This window comes from Haliaeetus albicilla, chromosome 14, assembly GCF_947461875.1.
Source record: "Haliaeetus albicilla chromosome 14, bHalAlb1.1, whole genome shotgun sequence".
Taxonomy (NCBI): Eukaryota; Metazoa; Chordata; class Aves; order Accipitriformes; family Accipitridae; genus Haliaeetus; species Haliaeetus albicilla.
The window spans coordinates 27638169-27665139 of record NC_091496.1 but is presented as its reverse complement, the minus strand read 5'-3'; the positions used below and the strand labels follow the sequence as shown (position 1 = coordinate 27665139).

Sequence of the window (26971 nt, the reverse complement as noted above, 5' to 3'; positions counted from 1 at the left end):
GAAGGGATACTAGGTCTATAGGATACAGCAGACACAGCTTTTTGCAGAATTTAATGTTCACTTACATTAAATCTTTTTTTTTCACTAATAGTTATCTAGGAAGTGCTTTCAAACATGTTCATTAGCAAATGCCCAGCTAAAGCAGATTTGCAGTGTTTCTATGGAAATATAGCTATTAACTGCAATGAGATGGAGATCATTAAAAATTGAGCTATTAAATGACCATTACTGAAGTAAAATGGGTTAAAAAAAATCAGGATAATCTAACAATGACTTAATTTATCAAAAAGATATCCCCAAACACTTCCCCACATTTTTTAGCAAAGAAATGTAATGATGTTCTCTTTTGTTTCATTCACAAATCTACTTGAACATATGGCAAAGAATCCTCAGTTTTTCACTTATTACATACCTCACTTTTGCACAGTTATTTGCACTCATATTTTTAGCTCTTTGTACATTCAAATATTGAATTTTCCTATGCAATCCCCTTGTAACTTGTAGCTATTCAGAATTGACTATATCCTTTCAGAGACAGGTATGCTTTCGGAGAAAATTAGTTGCAAAATTCTACCTATCAGGGAATCTGTTTTAAAACTGGTTATATTGTATTAATATCTTGCAAACATTTTCATGCTAACTCTTCAAAAGCAAAAGAAAAAATATTCATATATAGGTTTCTAAAATTAGAAAATCAGCTCAGCCCTTCCAGTGAATCCAGTTCATCTTGTATCCTCTTTGAAATACCAAACCTTACCATATTTAGACAATTTAGTTTGTGACATAAATTTCAGCACTAGCAGTCATCCGTGAGATTAAAAGAAATCATAGTACAGTACCTCTGTCTCTGACAACCACACCCTGAAGCACCCAAATATGAAACAGCTTGGTGAAAGTAATGAACATTTAATTCACATTTTTGCTGTATTAATTTAGGGTTTCCTTTAATTGTTATGAAACATATTGTGGGGAAAAAAAAAAAAAGATGTTTAAAACATAGCGATGATGTCACCTAAATTGAATTGAAGCTCCAAGCCTGTGCTGTGGAAGCCAGTAGGTACAGCAGCAAGCTATTGATGTTCAAACTGAGAGAAATTTATTTGAAAATGTTTCTCATATTCTCCCATTATACTTGCTTATACTTGATCAGCAGCCAACCACTTGACTCCCCTTCTTTTCTTATTTCCCTTTTCTTGCCATCTTTCCATCTCCTTTTCCATTTCTGCTGCTCATCACTTTATGCCTTCCTACCGCCTCCTCATCTCTTATTTCCATCTCCATCCATTTTTCTCTCTTTACCACACAACTATAGCACAGCATTGCTGCAGAAGTCAACAGAAGGTTTAACATGTAGTTTCTGAGAACAAAGTTTTTCCTTCTGTAGGTGGTGGCTATCTGATTCTGGGGTTTTGATGTTTTTAGAGACATATCACGATGAATAGTTCCTATCTTTACAAGTGATTCCACTGAAGCTTATGGCATTACCCATCAGAACCGTGCTAATGACCCAACTCAGAATATAACCTGTATTTCTCTTATTTAAAACAAGTCATCTGAGGAGCCAATAATATTCAGAATGCAAAAGTAGGTATGTTTTATCCAACCAAGGAATAGTCACCTGTTGTTTTCTGTTTGTGCTTTTAGTTTGATTAAATAGAATTACTCACTTAAATAGCTCTGGAAAACGCTAATACTAGAAAGGAAATACAGCCTCCTTCACTAAATGTTTATTTTTTTCAGCCAAAATCTAAAACTAAAATAAAATCGATCTGGATGGTCCAAATACAGAAGATTCATGAGTTCTTTTAAGGAGGATAATTGAGGCCAGGAGGTGAATTCCAAAGCTCTCCTGGAGAGTAATTGCAGCCCATTGACATACTGAACATGTTTTGGCTGCATCAGAAATGTTAAATCTTTATTTGGCTGTGAATAGATTGGAGTTTGTAGTTTACCAAATATTGTGGAGTTTCTGTTACAAAACAGAGCAGTAATAATTTTTCTAAGACAGCTGACATGCATGAGACAGAAAAGAAAAATGGTTTTACTTCCTTCCTAAGCTGGAGCCTGACAACAAGCTTTTTTCCCCCTCTTCTTTTTTTTTTCTGTTGAGAAGTTGCAGCTGTTTCGGCCTTTCTTATTGTGCTTGTTTTCAGAGTGTGACTGGGAACACAAGCTGAAAGTACAGCTGTTGGGTGCAAAGTGAATCAGGTATTTCACAGTGGTTATTTGATTAGAAAACAGCACCCAGTCACACTGCTATAGTTGAGGAATCAGATTTTCAGCTGGTGTAAAGCAGCTTTACTCTGCTCAAGCCAAAGAAGCCCTGCTGAAAATACAACTCACAACTGCAAAAGACACTTTCATTACTAGCCAGTATTTTGGGAAATTATAGTTTGTCAACCCTACCCCAGCCCCCCATGATAAATTGAGATAAAATATCTTGCTCAGGTCCAAGGTGATTTTTTTTTTTTTCTGCCTGGAGCTTGGTATTATTTCAGAGAGTGACTTCTGAGTGATGAAGAAAAGAGCAAAGCTCTTCAGGAAGGGGAAATCTTTCCGATAGCTCTGGGGACAGTGGGATATGGGAAAGTTTTACAAGATTTATTCTGAAAAGCTCACATTTGGTCTGGCCTTAACAATGAACAAGAGATTGGTGCCCTTGATGTATACTTGGCATAATGCTATGTTTGGAAGCAGAATACTGCGTGTGGTCCCTACACTTGAAGATGACCTTACCGAGGTAAAGCCCAAGCAAATGCACTGCTTATTGGTGACCTTCTTGAGAAAGAGAGGGATAGAGAGGTTTCACTGTACATTTTACAAATACTATGGGTAACCACTCTCTTTAGATGCAATTTTGGCAGCAGGGCCATCTCATCCTTCTGACTATACCAGTGAAACTCAGTGCACAGTGGGTCAGCACTGCACTGGCTGTGGAGTGAGGAGCTCCCCCACATGCCCCCTCACCTTCACAGGACAGTAGCACATCCATACTGTTGCTTCTGGAGGTAAGGAAAAGGTCTTCCCATGGGTATACACACACCCTGAGATGCAGTCAGCCACATGCTGGCTGCAGTCCTGTCCAATCCAGCTGGACATGAGCCAGCTCTAGCTGAGAAGTCAAGCGTTAGCAAAACATGGTCACGCACTCACATGTCTGAACAGTTTCTGGACTGAAAATGTCTTAGGGCACGAGAACCAAAGCATGATGGCACAGATAGATCTCCTTGGAATAGAGCACATCACACAACAGGGCACTCACGCTCCTCAGGGCCTCTCTGCACTTGTTAGACACAAAACAATACAGAATAATAATAAGTCTTATTCTAGGAAAGGATGCATGGGGTTAGACTAAAGCTTCCTATCTCTGGCAGGGGCTAAGATGGATAACGGAGAGGCATGGGGTAAGTAAAAGCACACAGCAATACCTCTTCCAATACCCTCCTGCTTCTGGCACTCAGTGGCCTGGAGATTCCCTGAGCTGGAAATTGCACCCGTATCTGGCATTTAATAGTCCTTTGCGGACTTCTTCTCCACCAATTTTGCTTATTGTTTTTTGAAATTATTTGTTGTTTTGTCCTCCATGGTATGCTGTGACAATGACTTCCATAATTTCATTCTGCTTTCAATGATGAAGAACTTCCTTTGGGGTTTCCTTAACCTGATGCTTTAGGGTTTCATTTGGTGCCCCTCATTCTGTCTGATGAGGAATAGGGACAGGGCTCTCACAGACCAATGATTTGGGAAATTTTCACATGCTGAGCATGAACCTGTTGGCTTTCACATCCAAGTAGACAGAACACTTGATAGTCACACTCATTTCCCAGGAATACTTACGATTAAAAACAAACAAACACCACCACCACCAAACATTAACACACATCTCATTTCCCTGAAAAGAGAGAAATTAGCATGTGTCATAGCTGCTTTCATAGATTACATGCCAGGGAACATAATGCATGCTACAGAAATTAGTATAGACAAAAATGATCACATCTGCTTTTCATTTGTAACTTCACTCAAGGGTTGGAAAAACTTGTCCCAGAATTCAGCAAGAAGAGAGCCAAGCCTTCAGCATTGCTCTCCTTTTGCAAACAGCAAAGTGGCAAGGTCTCACCACTCCAGCAATTGAGGCTCAAAGCCAGGGTACCTATCAGCAAAATGAGTTGACGCAGAGCAAAGAAATACAGAGCTTTGCATCTTTCAGCATGGTCATTCAAATCCAGTTTATACCAGTTGAATGGAAGCCATTTCAACCTTCAAATTGATCAAACTCCTTTTGATCTAGTTCCTGTCCCACTAGACAAATGTAGTTGTAACAAAACTCACCAGTGCAAGTGGCAAGCCATGTTGGAAGCAAGTGCGAGGAGGTCAAGAAATACATGAGCATGGACCTTAAACCTTACAGAGCCAGAAGGAGGAAAGAGTGATGGGATGCCCATGGAGTTATTGCAAGGGTTGTCCTCAGTGCCCGCTGCTGTCCTGCCTCTCTGGTCCAGCAATTCACCTGGCTTTTCAATATTGGCAGTCTGACCTACTTAAGGCTAAATGCAAACTATGCACACGTGCATTTGTAGGAATGTGAATAGTTGCAATCCTTCCCACTTTATCACTTTTAAACCAACAGAAAACTCTGGCAAACTCTTGATAAGTAACATTTTCATATCTTTTAACAGTTTTATAATAGCTGTTCTTTCTGTGGTAGAGAATGTATCTTGATGCTCTCAGAAAAAATATCGAATGTTGCATAATGCAAAATCCATATAGTCAAATTAAAATTAACACCTGGTGCCAAATAACTGTTTTGAGAGCACACATGTTTTAACATTCAGTTTGAGTACAAAAACTTCAGAGGAGATCCATTATACTCTCCATGGATTAGAATGATATACAGCATTTAGAGCTACATATGTGCCCTTTGCAAGGCTACGCTGCATATCCCAGGGCATTTGAGGCATTACACAATAAAGTTAACCCTGAGCCTATCTCTGCTGGGTAATGGCCTACACCTGCCAGACATCTAGGGAAAAAAATAACAATATGATACTTAGATGGGATTGCTTTTAGAAGGCCTCTCATTTTTGCAGAAGATATTTCAATATGTAGACAGTAACATTTGTAATTCAATCCTGCTGTCTAGCAGAACTGAGCATCAGAATGATTTTTAAAAGAAGCTGTTGCATGCTGTTTTTCAACTCAGTTATTACGGTCTTAATTTGCCATATTATGCATAAACAAATGTAGAGTCAAGTCTTCTTACTTAACATTAATACTAGCTGATGGCAATGAAAGAATATTTAAATGAATTATTTTAATGTTCATGGACCTAAGCAATCACTGACTTACAGTATAAAGGATATATTAATATATTAATTAACTGTTAATTAATTAACTGTTGGCTATTATCTTCATGGATGCACTTTCAGCTATGCTGAAAGACCACATACTTTTTTGTTTTTCTCTTAAAAAGAGGGACATTGCTTTAAGAAGGATGTCTGGGGCTGTAGTTATTGATAATGAATGTGATTCTCCAAAGTGTTGTTTGTAAGAACATCAGAAGAGCCACATGAGTTTAAACGAAGGGTCCATCTAGTTCAGTGCTCTGTCTCCAGCAGTGGTGACAAGTGGATGCCTCGGGACTCAGGCAACATATGTAATAACTTCTGCTTCAAGCCTCCAACTATTTTCCATTCTGGGGACTTCCTGAGCTATTGGGTTTTGTCTGTTTAGCTCTTTCCATGTACATGTGGAGTTTCCCTTTGAATGTGTGTCCCTCTTACATTCACATCCTTTGGCAAGGAATCCCATAGGTCATCACATATTTCTAGGAAGTCTTACTCTTTTGTTTGCTTTGAACCTGACTCTCACTTTTGTCTTTTTATGGTGTTTAGTACTTTTATTAGAAGAGAGTAAATGGTCGGTCTCTACCCACTCATGATTCCGTATGCCTTTTTCATAGCATTTCCACACCTACGCTACTCAGTCGTTGTTCATTACAGCCTTTTGATCACCTTTGTTACCCTTCTCTGAACCTTTTCCCATTTTAACATACTCTTTTTGTGATGAGGCAACCAGAACTGCACAAAGAATTCAATGTTCAGGCAAGCCATGAATTTGTATGACATCAGGATGTTTTCTGATTTGTTCTCTAATCCTTTTCTAATAATTCCTAAGTTTTTATTTGGTTTTTTGACTGCTGCTGAGCAGTGAGATGATGTTTTCATGGAACTATCTATCATATACCGCTTTAAATTAATCTTCTTTGTTGTATTTTACCTGCCATTTTATTGCCTTGACATGCTGTCTTGTAAAGACCTTCTGCCATCCTTCACAGTCTGTCCTCATCCTTATCACCTTGAACACCTTCAGATCACCAGAAAACTTTGTCACAGGACTGCTCAACCACTTTTCCAACTAATTTCTGAGTATGTTGAACAGTATGGATCCCAGCACAGACACCTTGCGGAACACCTCTGGCGACTTCTCACTATTGCAAGGACTGAACATCTACTGCTAATGTTTGTTTGTTCTCTTTTAGTCAATTTTTATCTGTGCAAGACCTTCCCTCTCTCCTAACTGCTTGGGTGCAGGCACATAGATGTACTTTCATTTCTCTAATGCTCTGGAGAAATGCTTGGTTATTAAATTAATTATTAAAACGTAAAAAAAAACCCCGAACACCATCCCCCCCCCAAAAAAAAACCCCAAAAAACAACAAAACCAAACCAGCGCTTTATAGTCTTTGTAAAGGTAAATCCTTCTGTAGTACTGAACCATTTCCATGGTAGATGTAGCCCCTGTATGGTGCTGTGTCCGTGGTAGATTAAAGTCACACTGTACGCATACCAGCCCAGTCCCAGGCAATAAAAATCAGAGTTTTCTGAGAAAGACACTGGAGTCCTAAGAAGCCTCTTCTTCCTGCTGTGGAAGCTGTCTTCAAATTGCCTTTTTCTTCAGGATTATGTTGGATAACGGTAAGATAGGATTTCAAGGACTGGGCTGACGCGTGCAAAAACCACACAGTTATATAGACCAAAAAGAGCATTTTTGCATCTAGTATCTGTTACAGCAGCACTGTAGGCTGTTAGATTAGTTCTAAGCAAACTCCAAACTTTTATTCCATAGTCCCAAATGAGTTAGGAAATGTAATTTGAGCTCCCTGTATGTCATGAGGTCAAAGGCTATTCACTTTGGCTTTGAGCAGGTGATTTGACTATCAGCGTCAGTAAAATAAAGGTCAGTCAGTGTTTAAAGTACGGAATAATTTTTCCAAGATTGTAGAGATGAAATCCAAATTTTCACGTATTGGTCTGAGGTTGCAATGCAGATGTGTTTAAAGGGTTAACATTGTGGCTCAATCAGAAAGAATGCTTGGCAATAAGAGGAAGCCTGGATTAATGATAGAAAAGAATTCTTAGCATTTTATAGCAGTGGGTATTCGAGATGAGACATGGCTAATGATCAACTAAAAAGGTATTTGCAGCTGTGGTGCTACCTCTCCCCATAATGCCAACATTAATCAAGCTTTTTCATGCAGCTTTGCAGTCCATTCTATTTTTCATTGTCCTGAATATAAAAACAGAGCTCATGCCCTAATACACTGAGTCAGAGACCATACTTCTGTGTCACCGAAAATGATCAGACCTTATTGATTTCTAAAAGCTGCACTTTCTGTAGTGTGAAACAAACCCATAGCAAAGTCTTTAACAAGGCCAGTTTCATTTTAAAGGAAAAAAAAACTCTTGCAACCCCAAGCTGTAAATACCTCTGGGACATGAAACACTTATTGCCATGAATTAACTGCTCATATATTTTATTTAAGTCTTGAATTACAACAAAACATCAGCTGTAATTACAGCATCTCTAAGTCTAGTTTTGGAGTCAGCCATCTTGTTGAAAGACCTTGGCAGTGCAAAAAGCCAGTGAAATCGTGTAAGTCAATGTCCTAGCTGTTCTGATGCTGCCTTCAGAGTCAGAAGAAAAGCTTCATTATAGTGAAAAATTAAACATTTGACATACAAGTTATTTCCAGAATGGCTTCAAGCTTTTTAAATAATGAACCCCATTGAATATCAACTTCTCAGCAAATGTTGATTATCTAAATTCCTTAAGTAAACTACACATGATGCAGCTTTTGAAACATGATCTTCCCTCATGTAAACAATCCTCTGCCTTTGTTGCCTGATGCTATCACATTTGGGTGCACATCCTTGTGGATTGCAGGCCCAAGCCTATAAAATCTTGCTATCGAATATCCACCCCAATCTGCAGATGCTTTATGCCTCTGCTTAACAGCCATGACTCATCCCATTAAAGTCAACAAAGTTACAGTAGTAAAGTTAAGCGTGTGTTTGCAGGAATAGGCCCAAATTCTCAGAAGTATTTAGGTAACTCAAGATGCAGAGAGATGACTAGTGGGGGAATTTCATACTGGTGTGACTAATCTCCCTAAGATCTCCTAAAATTAAGAGAGAGACCGGGGCAGGGGGGGGTCTTGCAAAGGGGTTTCAGGACAACTAAATTAGGCTCCTGTTTTGGAGCATCTTCCAAAGAAGTCTCCAGCTCTCCCTGTCCTTTAAAAGGTGCTTTGAGTGCTCTGTCCTGGACACCCAGCTCCCGCAGAAATCGGCAGGAGCCAGACCTCAAGGTGCTCAGCCACCTCTTGCAGGGAGCTTGTCTGCAGCCATAGCCGCCTCACCAGCTCTGGGAATCGAGCGCCGTGTACTTGGGGTTGTTCCGTAGTGCTGCTCACAGCGACGACCTGTGCCTTGCCATAGCTTTGCACTCTAATGGCCCCATGTGCATCAAGGCCAGATACTGTTGACACAGGGTAAAGTCTACTTTTCAAACCAAAGGACCGAAGTGAAAATAAATGGAAATACCTTCGACTTTTGAAGGCCTGGAGTTTTAAGATTCTTTTAAATAGACCATGTAAATAAAATTCTTCTTTCTTAAATGTACAGGGCTGACTAAATGACCCATCTTCATTTTTTACGGTTGATTTATAAATACCTGAAATTAAAGGACTAGAAAACATGCAATAACTCCTTCATATTTTAATAAATACGATGTATTTTGAGGATCCTCCAACAGCCATAATTTTGCTGTGTTAAATAAAGTAGATTTTATAGCGCTTTAATCAGATCATGATGGAACATTATGCAAAATATTATGCAATGTAATGCAAAGTAATTAATGCAAGCAGAGAAGTGGTAGGAATGTGAGACCGCTGAGCAGCATGCATTTGTGTCACACACTGCCTGCTGATTTTCCCAATTTCTTTCTTTCTTAGATAGTGGTTTCCCGTTCAGAGCTCACAGCTCCACATGTCAGCTTTCAGCTAGACTCCCACCCCGTCTCTCCCCAAGTTGTTGTCGAGAATTCATTAGCAGATGATGGCTATACCCTGGTAGTGACTGGGAAAAAGGTGAGTGGTTCATAATCTGCTCCTTCTGTGCACTGTGTAAACCTGCTTCAGAGCAGCAACTTTCAGTAAGAGCAACTATTCACACTGCTGTTTTATGCTCTGCATCCTCCCAGCCTTGCCATTCCCTTGGGAACATTGGAGGGGCAAGTTTCCTCCAAGATTTCCCCCCACACACACTAAACAAACTGACAGCCTAATATTGAGAAATGTTTAAATAATGTAAGAGCTGTGATATAAACCAACAAAAGCCAGGAAATGCAAATTTTAAGGCTGAAACCCTGTCCTTAATTCAAGTGTTTGCAAAGAAAAAACACACAATAGCTTAAGAAAAGAATGGTGCTCACAGTTTCCTGGCTTTTGTTGGTTTCTGTCATAACATTATAACTTTCTAAGGAGGGTTGTGTGTGCAAGAGTTACATGGGTGTGTTTAAAATTGGGAGTCGGTGTTCACAATAAGGCTTGAAAATTAGTTTAGCATGTAGTCTACAAAGGGTTAATAAAAGATGAAGAGCAGTCATAAATATGCTGTTGTCATAAGTAGATATGCATTGTAGAATAGGTTTAAAACATCAGCAGATAATATTACAGATAATCCTAAAGCATAATCGTAAGCAATAATTTGACCCTTTGATTCCGTAAGAATTTACAGAAATACATCAGCATTTAGTAAAGATGGTTATTAATCATTTACTAGAAATGTATGAGGTATTTATAAGAGTAATCTTCAAGAAAATGTCCAAAATAAGTTTAAGAAAGGTACTGAAGTGTAAAGAAGTATGATGTACTTATATAGTAATGTAATTATATACTAATTTTAATATTTTGACGGAAAATAATTCTTATATATTTAGAGTGACTATTACCGTAACTATCCTGATATTTTGAACAATATAAATTTTAATTCATGTTTTACTTATAGTATAGGTTTTTGATGATAGATGTTAAAAAACAAGTACTTGGGCCGTCACATGCTGTAAGTGTGTCACAGATACTAATACAGCCTCGCCAAAGTTGAAATAGCCATCATGCCTATTTCTACAAACGTATGAACTAAGACATACTGAGATACACTGTTTTTTCCAAGAACTAGTGCAGAATTGGGAGGAGCGCACTGCTGTTTTCTTTTTCCATCAGCAAAAAATGCTATCTTGCTGTAAACACCAGATGCTGGTAGTAACTGTATATAACATTAAGATGCCTTTAGGGTTTCTCCCAAGCGAATTTAAAATCATGTCAGTTAAATTACTTATAAGATCCTATAATTACTGAGCTAAAGAGAAGCCGAACCGCGGCTTGCACGTCTGAAACCTGAGTAGCACCAGAGCGCGTTGCATAAATAGAGACTCTCCTTGCTGCTTACTGTATGTATTAAAAGGGTCTTTCCGTCGACAGATAACGAGGATCCCGCTGAAGGGGCCGGGCTGCCATCACTTCAGGTCCTGCAGCCGGTGCCTGCTGGCCCCTCCTTTCATGGAGTGCGGCTGGTGCAGCCAGCAGTGCCTCAGGTCTCCCGAGTGCCCCGGCGGCACCTGGACCCAGGAGACCTGCTTGCCTAGGGTTTATGAGGTAAAACAGTGGATTTCTCCTATTTATCTCTGAGGGAAGAGTGCCGTCTGCGCTCTGCGGACGTTTTCTGTTTATTTGTATGCAGTTATGATAAATGAAGCGTCTGCTCTCCTCGACTTCCCCTCGGCCTCAGTGTCCATAAAGCCTCTGGCTGGATGCACGTACTCTCCCCGAAGGCCGCGGGCTGAGGCGCTGACGGTGGACGGGTCCGGCTGCTCACCTCTCCTCTCAACGGGAGAGCCTCGGCCCTGCAGAGCACCCGTGGGGGGGAAACAACAGGGGTCTGAGACAGCCCGGCAGGCGTCTGGCGGGAAAGGCCGGTCACAAAAGGGAGCACCCTTCCTCTCCGGCCCCTCTCGAAGCGGGGAGATGGAGGAAAGCACTTCCCGCCCACAGCCGCCACAGCCTGACCCGGCGCAGGAGGCCCCCGGCCCCCGCTCCTCAAAAGTCCCTCTCTTCCCTACCTAAGCTCTGTGACAGAGCTGTCAACCAAAACGCCACCCCGGGGGAGATGTTTTTTCCCCCGATATCCCCCCAGCCAGCTCCTTGTTCCCATGGGCCCACTCGCCCAGCCGGTAGCTGCACCCTTCCCCGGGGCAGGGGACAGCCAGAGGCCGCTGCCAGCCGGCCAGAGACCATCAGGGGTGTGCGAGAACGAAAACCGCACGGAGGAGGAGAGAGCCGCGCCGGCGCGTTCCTGTTTTAATTTAGCTATGGTTAACGCAGGGTTTGTACTGGCCGGCTGTAGGTGTAACTGGATCGTCCCGTGTGAAGTGTGACATGGCTGTGAAGGCGGAGGTTTATAGGGCAGTTAACGGACTAGAAAACTGAGGGAAGGACAAGCATAAAACTTTCTGGTAGCGCCTATACCCACTTGCTTTTGTTAGTGCATTTAAACTACGCCATGTAGTTAAAAAAACATTTTCCTTTATGGGCATGCAGCCCATAAACGACATGAAAATTCAACATGCTAAACTCTCAGAGAGAAAGGGAGACAAAAGGGGTTTTTAATTAAACACTATGTTTCTTTCAACCGGGCAGACGATTTCATGTGCAACAACTTTTTAAATGGCACACAGGCAAAACTGCTAATAATCTAGAAACAAATCTAGAAACACATGTTTACAGTGGGGTTTTTTTCTTTTCCATCTTCACCTTTCTGATACAAAATTTAGGACTAACACAGGCAAAATTCAATGAACAAACAATGAAGCATTATAGGAATCAAAACCAAAATGGATGGAAAGGGGGTGTGTGTGTGTGTGTGTGTGTTTGCCTTGCCTTCTATTGCCATTTACCTTTGGGCAAAGGAGATGTAAAAAAATTGCTAATGCAGAATGCGAATAGTTTACTTCTGCTTTATACAAGAACACGTTTATTTCAAAAAGGCTGTATTAGATGATCAAATAGTCCTTTCGGGCCTTGGTTCGTATGAGACTATGAATCACCAATTCAAAGGGATGCACTAAGAATTAGTCCTGCTACTTTTTTATATACCTCTGGAGGCTCAAGCTACTCACCTGTCCTGCAGAGCTTGTTTTCCTTCCTAGACCTCAAGCACAAGTAGCATCCCTTAATGTTTTTTTCTTGGCAAAACTCTCCAGCAGTGGCTGTATATTGCCATGCCTCCAAAAAGATTTCTAAGGCTCTGAACTGCTTGGTTTCTGATTTTTGGAGGTGCTGAGGTCATATAGCCCTGTTTAATTTCAATTATGAGTGTGTGCACTCAGCAGTTTAAGAACCAAGCGCCGGGAGCCCATGCAGAGATGCTTAGGCCGAGAGGTGCATCCCCAAGGCCACCTTCAGTCCCTCTGAAGTGGGTGGGAGGACTCATCCAGGGGAGCGCGCCTTGAACGTGGGGCAGTGGGAGGATGCGTGGGGCTGGCCGGGTGCTCCCCTTCCCCATGTCGCTCAGCCCTGCCTGCTCAGCACAAGCCCAGTCTACCTCTGTAATGAATATGGATCTGTGGCACTGATGGATCTTAAAGTGAATCTCGAATTACAGCATGCCCGCATTGGTAGGAGTTGCTTCTAGAAGGCTTGTAAGGAAAAAAATGCAGCTGAGTACTTAAATCCCTTTGGATTGCTAGCTGTTAAGACAGATTTCATGCTCTACTGGACCATGACATTTAACATGATTACTGAAAAAAATATAAAACAGATTATTCATCATCTTCTGATCTGTCTTTAAACCCATATGCATAAAATAGGAGAAACAAGCTTGTTTTGTTCCTAGCAAACAGAGGATGACCTGCTTTGCACAGCATCTGAAATTCAGCCCGAACCTGCCCCTAATACTTTGCAGTTTCGGAGGGACAGATTGCTTGAGATATGCCATACGATCACTTTAACCTGAGGGGAACAGAGAGCTTCTCTGAGGATCTGGTCCAGGGGATGTTAGCTAGCTAAGCCTTCAGCAGAGTTTTCCCAGGTTATTATACAGAGTAGTGCACGATGGGAAAAAAAAACCACCCGAGATTTTCCTCTCAGGAGGGATGGCAGAGAAGAAACCCAGCGTTTTGCCATGGCATCCTGCAGATCCTTTGTCTCGCCGCCCTGCTTTAAGCACTTTTCCTTGGAGCTGTGGGTACCAGGGAGCAGCCCCGCACCCCAGCCCTGTGGGGAGCACAGGGCTCCAGCTCTGCCCGAGCATCCCCCTGCTACAGACAGCACAGCAGGGCTGGTACCAGGACACGTCCCCACCACAGCCCAGCTCCGGTCCCACACATCAGCACCGTACCCCGCTCCCATCCGCCGCCTCTGCCAACAACGAGGCGTATTTTGTCAGCCCGGACAAGCAGTGCTAGAGGAAAGCTGGGGGACTCGAGGGAGTCTCCTGGGAGATGACTTGGTGCTGGAACAAATTGCAGGCATCTGCGTGCGGCATTCAGGTCATGCTGAAAGGTGAACGGCGTAAAAGAAGAAATAAATTGGTCTCCCTTTTGGTTCTTTGTTGTGGTTAAAAACCTGACATGGTTTGTTGTTGTTTTTAAAGTGAGTCATTTTAGCTGGCTTTTGTCTCAGATGCATCAAGAACATCAGGCCTTCTGCTGCCTGTTTAGGTTGGAGGTTTTGCTGGAAATTTCACATGTGGTCTGTACATGTTCTTGCCTCTTAATTAAAATGAATGGGCTGTTGAAACTTTAATAAATAGATACTTTCTTCCAACGATTTATAAAATATGTGAGTGGATATTAGCATAATGACTGTCAACATAAACAAAAGGAAAACACAATGCTTTGAATTTTTCCAAAAAGAAAAAGAGAAGTTAATTTTCTCTCCCTTAACCCAAAGTCCAGAGAGCAGCAGGGACAAGCAGAATGGCAGGCCTTGCAGCAGGACTAGCTCCATGTTATCAGTGGAGTTTCCTTTCCATAGAGAACTTTTGAATCCTGAATTTCATAGCATTTATGACTGATTTAGGTTTTGCTTACTTTCTGTTACTACCTGTGCGATATAAGCACACAGAAGATGCCGACGTATACCTCAGTTCAAAGTCCAGGAGGTTCACTATTCATTCCTGTCGACTCTCAAGAACAAGTCTGGGAAACCAATTGACTTTCAGAGGTTTCATCATACAGAACAACTGGAACAAAAATAAAGACACGAAAAAAAACACTCTGGGGGAATTTCTGCAGACCTTAAATACAAACGTTTAAGATATGGTTTATTTTTTGCTATCTACTTAGAGGTCTTGCCTCCTAAATTTGCTGGCAGAATGTAGTAAATACTTTTACTCTCCCTCAATTAAGGCACATGGGCTGCCATCACAAGTCTCTTTTGGCAGATAAGATCGCTCAAAACCAGTTAAGTGCCTTCATTTTTTATTCTGTATGGCTTTGTCAAGCCTGATTTTAACGCCCTTATTTTGCTCACTTATGGATCACATTTCAAACTCTTCAAATGCCACATGTCAATGCATTATTGTACAAAACATCGAGACATCCTGTGCCCCCACAGAGCAGTTTCAGTTTCTGCTAGGGTTTTGTTACTTCAAAAATAGATAGTGTGCTGAGATATTAAGTAGAGTGGAACACTAGGATCTGAAGTCAATCCAGATTTCGAAGACAAAAGCCAAAGAAATAAGGGAAAGTTAAACTTGGGAATAACACAGACTCCACAGGGTACAGTACTGTTCCACGCTCTTAGCTGCAGTGTTGTGTGTCAGGGCTGTGCAAGCATCACTCCTTTTTTATGGGATTTGTGCGAAGGTACTGTTCCTGCATAGGTTCCCTCTTCTTTGCTCATTGAGAGCTGATTCAAAGCTCATTAAAATAGGAAAGATTCCTACTGGCTTCAGTGCATTTTAGATCAGACTCTTTGTCTGGTTTCTAATGGGGGCAGTAAATTTACCCATATAGAATATATGGTATAATTCTTTTGAAGTATTCTTCAGCTGCCTTTCTATCTACAATAGTTCATTTGTGAGAGTCTTGAAGTATAGCTACAAGAGAGTTGAAAAGAAATGCGCTGTCTTACTGGATTTCCAGATGAAATAATAGCCAAGCATCTCTCAAACACTTTCCTTTCAGCTTGAAAATTAAGTCGGGTCCTTTGAAAGGCACAGCTGTGTTGCATTTTAGGGGCAAAATTAGTATCACTAAAGCATTAAGTCTAAGACATTTAGGCATTATGACCGCAAGCATAAATTTAGTCTTTCATTCTTTGTTGTTTGTCCAGTGGTACTGGTAAGTCTGCAAAATTATGCAGTATTGTTAAAAGTCCCCATAAACCCTGAACCAATGTCTTTTTTTTTTTTTTTTTTTTTTTACAGGCAGTACTGACCAGTACTTTTACTGAGTTTTGTAAGACTTCTATAGTGTTCCTACATTTTTCCCACCATTGTTATATTTTACAGGACAATTTACAATATACAGAAAAAAAAGCATTTCCTTTGTAGATTGTCTCTGTGTTTCTGAGGGGTAGTTTATTTTTAACTCGGAATTAGAGGTGACCAAATGTAAAAGATTTAAGGAAAGAATAGCAGAAGTCACGTTAACTTTATCACAGCCAATGCAATATCAGATTATGGTGTCTTTGAAGCTACTTCACTCTGAACCTGACTTTCATCAAGCTGACAAAAAATGGTCATTTGGGGGCTCTTTTGTGTTCAGCATTCAGCTTCTAACAAAATAAGTACATTGTATGTTTAACATGCCAGAAATAAGATGTGAAAGACAAGAACGGCAGGATTTAAAAGACTGTTACAATGCACAGCTTGTTCAGTGCCCCTAAACACTATCCCTCAAAGCTTTCTAGTATAGGTTTTGTTATTTATTGCTACTGTCAGAGAAAGCTCATAATGTGACAAATGGAAGGTGAAGAACAATTAGGATGAATGGTAGAACATAGTCTACCAGAAGAAATGCTTTTCTAAAATTATTCCTTTGCACATTCTTTAACTCCATTTGAAGTTCAAGAAACCTGATGTAACTAACACAGTATTTTTTTAACAGATTCTCCCGAGCAGTGCTCCCTTAGAGGGCGGGACAAAACTGACACTGTGTGGATGGGACTTTGGATTCAGCAAAAATAGTAGATTTGAATTAAAAAATACAGTAATCCATATCGGAGGACAAATTTGTGCTCTGGAAGCAAAATCTAGCAACAAAAACAAGTAAGAAACCTAAAATAAGAATTTCCTTTTATACAGATGTTCTTTATGTGGTATGGATTTTTTTACGGTATAAACATTCACTCTATAAGTGTCATCTCCAATTCTGAAATTTCAAATAGGAAACAATCCCTTGGTTTGATAAGCTCCCCAAGAAAAAAGTGCTTGAAAAGGAGATCAAATAAATCTAGTTAATGCTGATAGCTCCTGCAGCAGCTTTTTCTGGTTTGTCTGAGAAATGCTGTTCAACATCTGTGGGAGCTGGCAAGATCGAAACTATTCAAAGGTTTGAAAAGGGGACAGGTTCCTTTCACCAGGATCCTGCCAGGCTCAGTTATGTCACCTCCGTCTTCCTGATCTGTGAAGCTGCTGGAGAGAAGTGCGAGAAGATGCAGGTATTTTGTCATCCAGAGGATTATGACCCTCAGCTGCACCTCTCCTCCTCCTCCTCCTCAGAAATAAGTATTTGAGACAGTGGGATAATGGCTTAACTTTAAGGCAGAGGTTATTCTGGTTGTCATCTTGAAGAAATAAGAAGTTCAATGAATATCCTCTCTCAGTTCAATGCATATGACTATCTACTACCAAAGCAATGTGCAAATCATGGCATGGCTTCCCTATTCATATATATAGCAGCAAAAAGGTCACCCTCCAGAAGTATTGAGCACTCTCCTAACTGCTATTCTGAACAGTCCTAATGCAAACAAAATGATTTAAGGAGACTAGCTCATATATGAGACTGTGTAAATGTAATGTAATACGTTGACACATGCTGGCACAAAAGTTCAAATTTAATTTTTGGTAATATTTAAATTTATACAACAAATTTGTGTATATGATGCATTTTTTTCTAATCCTGTTGTCTGCCAAAATTTGGCACTAAATGAAAATTCCAAAAAACAACTCAGCCATTGAATGGGAGGTATTTGTTTTCTCTAGCATACTCCTTTTTTTCTGAAATGTATTTGATATACTAAAATTATTTTCTCTGGCCAAGTATAAACACCACAGTGTTTGTATTTAGTGTTAAAGAAGATGACCACAGTTCTTCTAGCTGTTATTTCTGAAATGTCCCTGACACGCATAGATTGATGATTTGTTTAGTATGGATCCTCCATTATTATGAGTTTGAAGTCGTTCTATTTTAATATAAAAAATCAAGCCAGAAAAAAAATGTAATCCCATCTTTTTCCTTGTTTTCCAAAGGCTGGAATGCACAGTTCCTGCTGCAAAAAATCCAAGTTTTAATATATCCAGTAGTGTTTCTGTTGGGCATGGCAAAACACTATTCAATACATTTTCGTACGTGGTAAGCACTATGATTAAAACTTTATTGTCAAAATTAACTTCAATATTAACTGGAAGGAGACTCCTCATGAGTCCAATCCAGTATGGTAATTCTATATTACTCTTTGCTTTATTATTACATCATGGAAATGGTAATAAATGTTTTAAGATTTTCCTCTTCACATTTTGAAAATAATTTAACAATCCACTGTTCTTATTCTTACCCCACCTCAGAATCCTGTAATAACAAGTATCTCTCCCACCTATGGCCCCAAATCTGGAGGAACATTGCTAACTGTAGCTGGAAAATACCTAAACAGTGGAAAATCCAGAAGTATTTTTGTTGGTGAGAAACCATGCACCTTGAAAAGGTAATGTACTTACTAAAAAGTGATGCCTTTAATATTGAAAAGGCTTGATTAAAATGTCTTGGGGTAAAAAAAACGCACGCGTGCATTGCTTTCCTCTCCTCATGTTACATATTGGAGAATTGATACTGCAATAAGCGTGCAGTTCTGGATTACATCCTCAATTTAGGATGTCTGAAAGTTTCCTAGAAGGGACTACAGTTCCTGAGAAGACTTGTTTATTCTGTAATGCCTTCATTAACCTCACTAAAAGGTTGCATAGAGAAGTAGCAAATCAGCACCTAATGGACTAGAAACTGCCCATTTCCCATCATTTCTGTCACCCCGACTCCCACACATTCAGCCCTCTCTCTCTTGTATTATCAAGAGCTGCTGTTCATCCAGCAGCTCCCAGTGAGTGTCCAGTGGGTGTGGGTTACCATTTCCTACTGGTTCGTTTGGTGGAAACCTGACCAGTGTGGGAATGTGTATCCCATGCAGAAGAGCAGCTATTTCTGCACTACTATCAGTGAACAGCCTCCAAACCAGAGGCAGCATCAGTTTGGGACTTTTCCTGGTATATATAAAAATGTTTTGTGGATTGAGACAGAATTTCTTGTGGCTCTGTACTGGATCCAGTAGGACCTCGGTCCAGAATCTTTGACACACTCTGTGTGGAAATGCCTTGAATCCCAGCTTAATATAAATGTTAAATACCAAGCATGGATTCTCTGCCATGGGCAGACAAGCATTCTGAATTTGTAGCCATTATACCATGGCGCAAATCCTGCTTGGTCCTGTTTTCAGATACAGCAGGGTGGCTCCAGAATTGTCATCTCTGCGGCCAAGGGCAGAATCTGGCCCCACTGTGTTCCAGGAACAGGATGTCCCACAATTCCTCTGAATTTTGAATCTCTCCTAATGATTATGGAAAGTCGTAGTGGTGAAACATCACACTTGCAGAGAACGTGGGGAAGCGGTAGCCTATTAGTTAATGTCAGACTCAGAGTCAGGACAGCTAAATTTTATTCTTTGCTGCTAAATGATGTATTGTATGCTTTTGATCAAATCAGCTAAGTCTGACTAAATCAAGAAAGGGATTTAGGTATTCAGGTCTGATATTTAATCACTACCAAGATCTTCAGCACTTCTGTTCAGTGGCTACTTAATAGTTTAGGGTGGGATTTACTGATGTCATCATCTCAGCTGGTCAACTAATGGACAAATATATAAACCTTTTGGGAATGATTCATCTGATCCATTTGAGACATCTACTGTGGGGGTAAGATGACAGTCAGCTCAGAGGCAGACATCTGCTTTGGTCAGGTGGACCTTGTGTTATCGACCTGTAGTTGGGGCTTATCCAGTAAGCAGCCCCAGCACCCCTCTTTCTCACCAGCCAAGTCATCTGGAGACTTCTACACAGGTCTTAACCAGTTTCTCAGGGCAGGAATTTCTCTGCCTAAACTGGCAGCTTTGCCCAGTTCTGAGGGCAGCTAGATCAAGGGTTTATTTTTTCTTTTAAAAGATGGTTAAAAGTTTCCAGATACATAGGAACAAATCACTAACCCCTACAGCACACAGTGAACACCACCTTCCTGGAAAGCTTCAGAATTGGCAGCAAATGCCCCTTTTGTCTAATTTGGAGACAATCTCTCACAGCCTTTGAGAATGGCCTCACCTGGAGGGCTCCTGGATGTGGTTGGGCCCAAATTACTGAAACCAGCTGGTAGTTACATTTGCTTCTCCAATCAGTTGTTACCCTTGCCTCTGATGTGCCCTGGTCCCTGCTGCCATACTTCATGTGCTTCAAGCTTCAGGATCCTTCCCCCTCTCTGCTGCCCACTCACCTGCTGAGCTCAGTGTAGGAAGAGGACTTCCAGGGCCAAGCATGAGAGAGCAAGGGAAAAGTGAATAACCCAGAGACTCTGCTGCTGTGCTGAATTCAGCCAGCTCTTCCTGAATTTTCACCTTCTCCTCCCTTCTCCTTGCCTTCTGCCTGCCCCTCAGATGTGCCTGCAGTCAGCAGGTGCCCCCAGGGCAGGACATCTCTGACACCAGCACCTTTTCTTGAGGTTTTTAACACAGGGTAAATCCTGTGGATTGGAAAGAGAAAGATGCTATCCCTTGGTTACAGCAGAACAAGCCATTCTCCTTAAACCTGGAGCCTGCTGTTGTTTTCCAGGCTGGAAGATGCCTTGGCAGGGTTCAGGGGTTGATGTGGCTGTCGCCAGCACTGGGGAAACACCTTCCAGCAGGCAAGCTGCAAGTCAATCAAATTAAGATGAATCTTGAGCCTAAGCAGTGGTGTTGCTGTTTCTACCTCACACCATGCTTATTTGTTCCAATATGGTCATCCAGCATGGGAATTAATGACTTTTTTTTACAAGCAGATCCTTAGGAGGGTTGGGGCTCACTAGAGGACAGTGTTTTAAACCAAGTACATGTTTCATAACGCTGACAAGAAAGCATTTTTCTGTTCTTCCAGAGTATCAGTGAGCACTGCGGAGTGCTACACTCCAGCACAACGAATTCCCCAGGAATACCGTGTGAGGGTGGGAATTGACGAAGCTATTCGAGATGCGAGCGGTCATTTCACGTACAGAGAAGACCCTGTTGTTTTAAAAATTCATCCAGCCAAATCTTTTCTTAGGTAAGTAAAAGTTTCTTATAGAAATAAGAAAAGTAATGAATGAAAGAAGAATGGCTATGCTGTGCAGCAATCTATCAAAAGAAATTGCATTTTTATCTCTATCTGCCATGCCAATTGCTTCTATTATGGTGCAGTTGCAGAGGGCAGATATTTCCTTTCAGAGGTGAAAGAGAAGGGGGAAGGGCACCTCTTTTCTTTATGTGATTTAACTCCTAGCTGCTGCTGAGCGTACCTGTGATGTCCTGCTGAGATACCTACTGTACAGCTAAGTGTGTCTCCTATACTGCATCTGGACATTACACTGATTAGTGAGAAAAATCATTTAATGTGACAAGTCAGCAGTACTCAGGAGAGCAAATGGATTTTAAAATAGTCTAAATCCAGTGCTACATAAATATTATGAATATATATGTACGGTAGTATGTGTGTGTTTTTAAGTGACACATTTATGGTCTCAGTAGCTCTAATCCAAGCCATCTGCCTTTGCCAAAAAAATGTCAGCAGTAAAAAAGACACCTTTTTCAGCACCACTGAAAGCAATAAATTGAGTTAGCAAATGCTAAGTACAGGTATACAGCCTCTTTTAAAATGTACATATTTGTTTTATATCCTGGCATACCATATTTTTTAAATTAATTCTTTTTTCCTGTATTTGTTTAATTGTTATAGCAAGTGTAAAATTTGTTTCCCAGAAGAATAATCTCACTGCTCAGAGCTATGTATTTGCATTCACCCCATATATCCCTAATTCTGGTTTTATGTTGTCACTTACTCTAAAATATACTTTGTAATTAAGATTATCGTAGCAGATGTATCATAATCCTACCCATCTTCTTTTCTTTTTTTTTTTTTCCTCCAATTTTTCCTAGTGGTGGAAGTACAATCACAGCTCAGGGAATCAACTTGAACTCAGTGTGCTTTCCTCAGATGGTGATTACTGTACCTAAACTGGGAATGAACTTCTCTGTGGTGAGTCAGTCTTGGAGAAGACAATCTGTTATCTTGACAACTTCGTGTGGTGAATGGCACAGAATTTTCAGTCAAAATACTTTGATTTTTGCCTTGAAACTTCAGGGCTTCCACCAACATTTTGGCGTTTTCTGCACAGACTGTTTCCACTACATGGGCAAAACTCAACAACAAATTTGAAATTAAACCTGGGGTAGAACAACAGTTTCCAAGGAAGGTCTTCAAAAGAAATAAGGCTTTTACAGTATCTGATAACAAGATTTTTATATTGCAATTTAACAATGCAAATTCAGTGACTAAATGCAGAACAATGCAATACAGGTATGTCAGATCACATGTCAAATTCAAGTGCTACTGCGATAGGTAGGAAATATATTCAAATGATGACTGTGGATATAAATGAAAATGGAACAAGTGTCAAAGAAAGAGGAAAAGTAAATATGTAAAATCAAAAGTAAGTATTATTTTGAAGAATTTCTGATTGCCAAATTACCTATTAGGGTAAATCTTTCCTAACTTGTCGAAGTTCAGCAACTAAGTTTTAAGAGAGGTTTGGACTTTTGCAGTTGGGTACCTCTGCATGAACAAAGGGTCAGTCAAGGATCTGAGCCTTCTTTTGTTACCTGAGTTGATAACACACAGTGTCTAAATCTAAATAAGGTGTACAGATATGACCATGTGATCTACTTTAGTTTTTGTAAGGCAAAGATGACATTTATTGGCTAGTTGTAGTGGAACTGTTTCCTGTAAGCTTTTGCCTACACATTTGTCTTGCACCTCCAACATTTTTGTATCCTGTAAGGTCTGTTTAGCCTAACTGAGGCTAAATTGAGCTACACTCTTTATGACATGCTCCGTTACTGCTCATATTCTCATTTTATTCCTAATGATCATCATACAGTATTTCCTGTATTGAATTCTAAGTATTAGGCCTAGGTTTGCTCAAGGCATTTTAAACAGTATGTCTGCAAATTTGCAGTCTTTTATAGCTTCAAGGTCATAATATTCTTCATGCTCCTAATTTGTATAGTATTATGAGTGTCGGGACCTGAATTTCAGCTGGATGTAATCGTGGCTTGTAATTTAATGGGTTCAGGTATTAATCTGAAAATCAGTGCCCCTGCAATGAAACACGGTGTTCAATGTTATCAAAAAGACACTTTACCCATGAGTTGGAAAGCAAAACATTTCAGTGAAATCAACCAAACTCAAAATTTATTAGGTTTTGAGTAATGTGGGCGTGATTATTTCGAAGTACAAAAGAGTTCCAAAGAAAAGATCATTGCTGAAATCAGCTCTTTAGATTTTCCTTTGTGTGGATTTGAGCAGTGTTTCTTTTGAAGTAAAGATCATTCACTTGCTTTCTCTGTTCCCCTGTGAGAATATGCAAAATTGCTTCTCTTCAGGCCCTGATTCTGCATACCTTTCTTGTCAAATATTTGGGACTTCCTCAGAATTTGAACAGATTTGAAAGGATCTGAAGTTTTAAAGAACTAAATCGACTGTCCAAAAGTGAATGGCAACTCCAGGCAATGAACACTGTAGAGTTTACTCTTTCCCCCAAATATTGGGGAGCAACCTTTCCTTTGAGCAGTTGTTTGCTGCCATCCTGCCTTTTAACCTCCTATTAAAAAAGACATGGACATATACAGTCAGAATCATCTCCCTTATTCTTTATCTTTTCATATGTTGCAGCACATGTGATATTTGCCAACACACAGAAGAGGCAGGTCTGACCCTCCTTTTCCATAAAGATATCTGTCCCCTACCACTGCTGATCTCTAAGAATCTGCCCCAGTGTAAAAGCAGCTGTACACAAGTTCATTCTCCCTGCACAAAGAGTGGAATATAACCTCAAATAGATTATAATCCAGAGTGTTTTATACTTTGACACTGCCCACGCAATATATTTTGCTCTACTGAAATGAAAGGCTTCTGGCACTCAGTGGCTTTCCCTGCTTCTGTGGCGGCTCAGCTCTGCTTGCCATTTATTCTGCTGCTAGTCTTTACCTGGAGCTTATTTCTCAAGGAAGGATATTAGTTCTCAGGGAGAGGCAAAGATTTATAAGTGGCAAAACAAGATTGCACAGTGTAACTGAGGAAATTGCTGGCAGAGGATGCCCATGGCTGCAGCCTGCCCATCCTACACTGGAGATTCTGGGCCCTATACATGAGCGATATGCCAAAAAACCAAACTTTCACCCAGTCATTACAAAAATAAACAACGATGAGGAACTATTTCCAGCAGGGATCCAGAGCACTGCAATGACCAGCTATCCCATTTATAAAGGAGAAAACATGTTGTGGTCCTGAGTAGACCAAACCCAGACAAACAGTACAATACAAACCAAAATGATTAAGAAGTCCTATAGCTGAGGTTATATATCTTTTTGCTTCCTTAGTTTGGAAGAGGAGAGCTAACTGAGTCATTTTTTAAATTGTTATTTAAGCCCTTTTTCTTTTCAGCTTTCTCTCACCAGCCTCCTCCAAGAAGCTGCTTTTGTCAGCATTCAGAAACTCTGGCTCTTGGGAAAACCAAAGCCAGCAGTGAAACACATCCCAAAGCATCAAAGGAAAGTACAGCTGGGAGGGACCACAAAGGCCTACCCTGGCCCGCTTCCCTGTGGCAGGAGCAAATGTACCCAGACCACTGCCTGACGGATATTTGTCTAGGCTGTTATTAAAGCTCCTTGTGAAAGAAATTTCACAACCTTGCTTAAACAAGCTTTGGAGAGGGCTGCTCTACCTGCTTACCTAGTGGTTTGGAAAGACTTCTTTCTAATAATTAACCCAAATCCTAGCTGCTAATTTGCTATCTTCTTGTTTAACCCTCAGTGGACACAAACAACAGGTTACCAGTCTCTCCTGCTAATTTTACATATTTGCACTACATTATGATTCAGCCTTTCTCTTTTCCAGTTAAAACAAACCAAACCGCTCCAAATTCTCCTGGTAAGTGTTGTTTCCTAGAGCTCTGCTCATTCTTTCTGCCACCTCCCAGGCCCTCTCCCATTTGCCTAAAACTGGTGGTGCCCGATTCAAAAGAGGTCTCACCTTTTCCTGTCAGCTATCTGTCCCCAGGCCCTTAATTCACTCCCTCAGGCTTAACTGTGGCCTAGAGCCCTGCTGGAGTCACAGTGCGAGTGGAGGGTCACTTCTGTAAGCAGCAGGAGCTGTCGGGCATGCTCAGGATCCCAAAGCCTCAGGGAGCAGAGCCAGCTGACACCCTTTGGGGCGTTTGCTCTTCTCTGCCTCTTTCTTTCCATCCCGGTGGAAAAGATAGGCGGTACAACTGGTGAAAGAGCTTTTCTGGAACAACTCCCCATAAGAAATGCAGTTTCACTGAGACTGAAAAGTTTTGAGGGCAATATGCCAGCCCCCTATAGCAGAAACATTTAAGTTGAGCTTTTCAGCTTTCATGTTTGAAGTTCAGTATTTCTGAAACATCTTCTTCTATAAGGCAAAGATGCCTTCCTTCAACTTTATCATTTTCATTTCATATTTATTTAAATTTCCATAAAATTATTCAATACTGTGTTCACAGTAGTTGTGTTTATATTACAATCTATGTTAACACTATCAAAATAATACACTTTGCCTTCTTCAAGTTTGGTATTTCAATGAGTGAAAAAAATGTTCTAGAGTTATTGAACCATATGTTTCAATGCTTGCAATGTGTTTCTTTTTAATTTCTATTTCATGAGGTTGTTTGACCATTTGTTCTGACTAGGAACAAAAAATATGAATTTAGGCACTTTAGAAACTCCCAACAGCTCTAGGTAATGCATAAGGATACACAAACCCTCTCACTTCTGCTCACACATCCAGTTCCTATGTGAGGTGCACAAGGAGGGAAGCAGCTCATTCCTTCTTTTCACGTTGCATTGTGCCTGTAAAAAAGCTTTGCACAGTTTGGAATGGTGTTTGATCAGGAGCCTGTTTACAAAATAAGTGTCTTCTAACCTCTGCTATAAGTTTTGCTAGATGATTCTTCTGCTTTTGAAGCACTTGAGGCCAATATTTTCTCTTTTAAAGACTGTACTTCGCATTGATTCCCCAATAGTGAACAAGTGGTCATTTGGGCTTTGTTTGCTGTAACATTTTTAATATTCCATCCATTAACTAATTTGGATATATATTCCCACTGCTTAATCTCTTCTAACCATGAATGTCCCAAGATATGCAAGGTTGCAAAATTAGGGAGAAGCACCTTTTAATGCATGATCTTCAACAACTGACCTTGTAGCTACGCAAGATCATCTCTTTCCACAGACTTTTAATTATTTCTTCAGTAAGTAGTCTGTTGAATGATCTTTAGCATTTCTTAATTGCTCCCTACCCTTTCCTTCTGTATTACAGGAGAATTTTAAAATACCCTAGAGTTTCTTCGGTGTTTACAAGTCCACAAACAGTCCATACTTATAATACTCATCAAAATGCCTAGAATTCACCTGCAAGTGTCTACCTTAGAATTATTAAATAATGATAGTATAAATTCCTTGGAAACTGTGGATGGCAAGCGTGTGATTACTGAAGATATTCCTGACTACCTATCCAAAGATACGCAGGGCTGGATCCTCTGTCGGTGTTGACTCTGTGGCATAAAGCTGCCACAGAATCCCAGCAAAGAGTTTCCCTCACGAAGGGGAACCACTGGCCTTTCTTTCTGTGCCGAATCTGGATCTCATGCACATCTCCTGCCAAGGAAAAAGTGCAGCAGGGGGTGTCAGGGAAAAGCCCACACTGTGAAATCACCAGGGTGCCGGGGATGTGGTGCTAGCAGGTACATTGACCATCCCAAGCCCAGGGAGGAATTTAGACTACCAGTCAGTATTGGTCGTAGTGTCTGAAGGGCTGGTTCTCAGACCCAGGAGCAAGAGAGGTTTTACTCTACCTTCTGGTCTAATGATCTGATAGACTGGAAGTATCATCTCCCATGCCTTCATCCAAGAAGACAACTAGAATAAAGGTGCTACTGATCCATTAGGCCATTCATTGTGCTACCTGAAATGGCAGCAAAAGCCAACCAGTTCTCTGAAAAATCTTCAAGATACCCTGCTTGAGTGTCACTGCTCAGTTTCTCACCTACACAGAAAAGCTTTCTGAAT

General features: G+C 40.7%; 1 protein-coding gene across 7 annotated transcripts in view; it reads left to right on the top strand.

Annotated features, from left to right (window-relative positions):
* Positions 1-26971, top strand: part of MET (MET proto-oncogene, receptor tyrosine kinase) — a 106831-nt gene that overhangs the window by 53151 nt on the left and 26709 nt on the right. For all 7 annotated transcript variants that reach the window (XM_069802091.1, XM_069802090.1, XM_069802092.1 and 4 more), the window contains 7 exons: positions 9293-9427; positions 10820-10993; positions 16450-16610; positions 17814-17916; positions 18129-18265; positions 20730-20894; positions 21764-21863. In XM_069802091.1, the coding sequence (XP_069658192.1) occupies positions 9293-9427; positions 10820-10993; positions 16450-16610; positions 17814-17916; positions 18129-18265; positions 20730-20894; positions 21764-21863 (975 nt within the window). The remainder of the gene's footprint in view (positions 1-9292; positions 9428-10819; positions 10994-16449; positions 16611-17813; positions 17917-18128; positions 18266-20729; positions 20895-21763; positions 21864-26971) is intronic.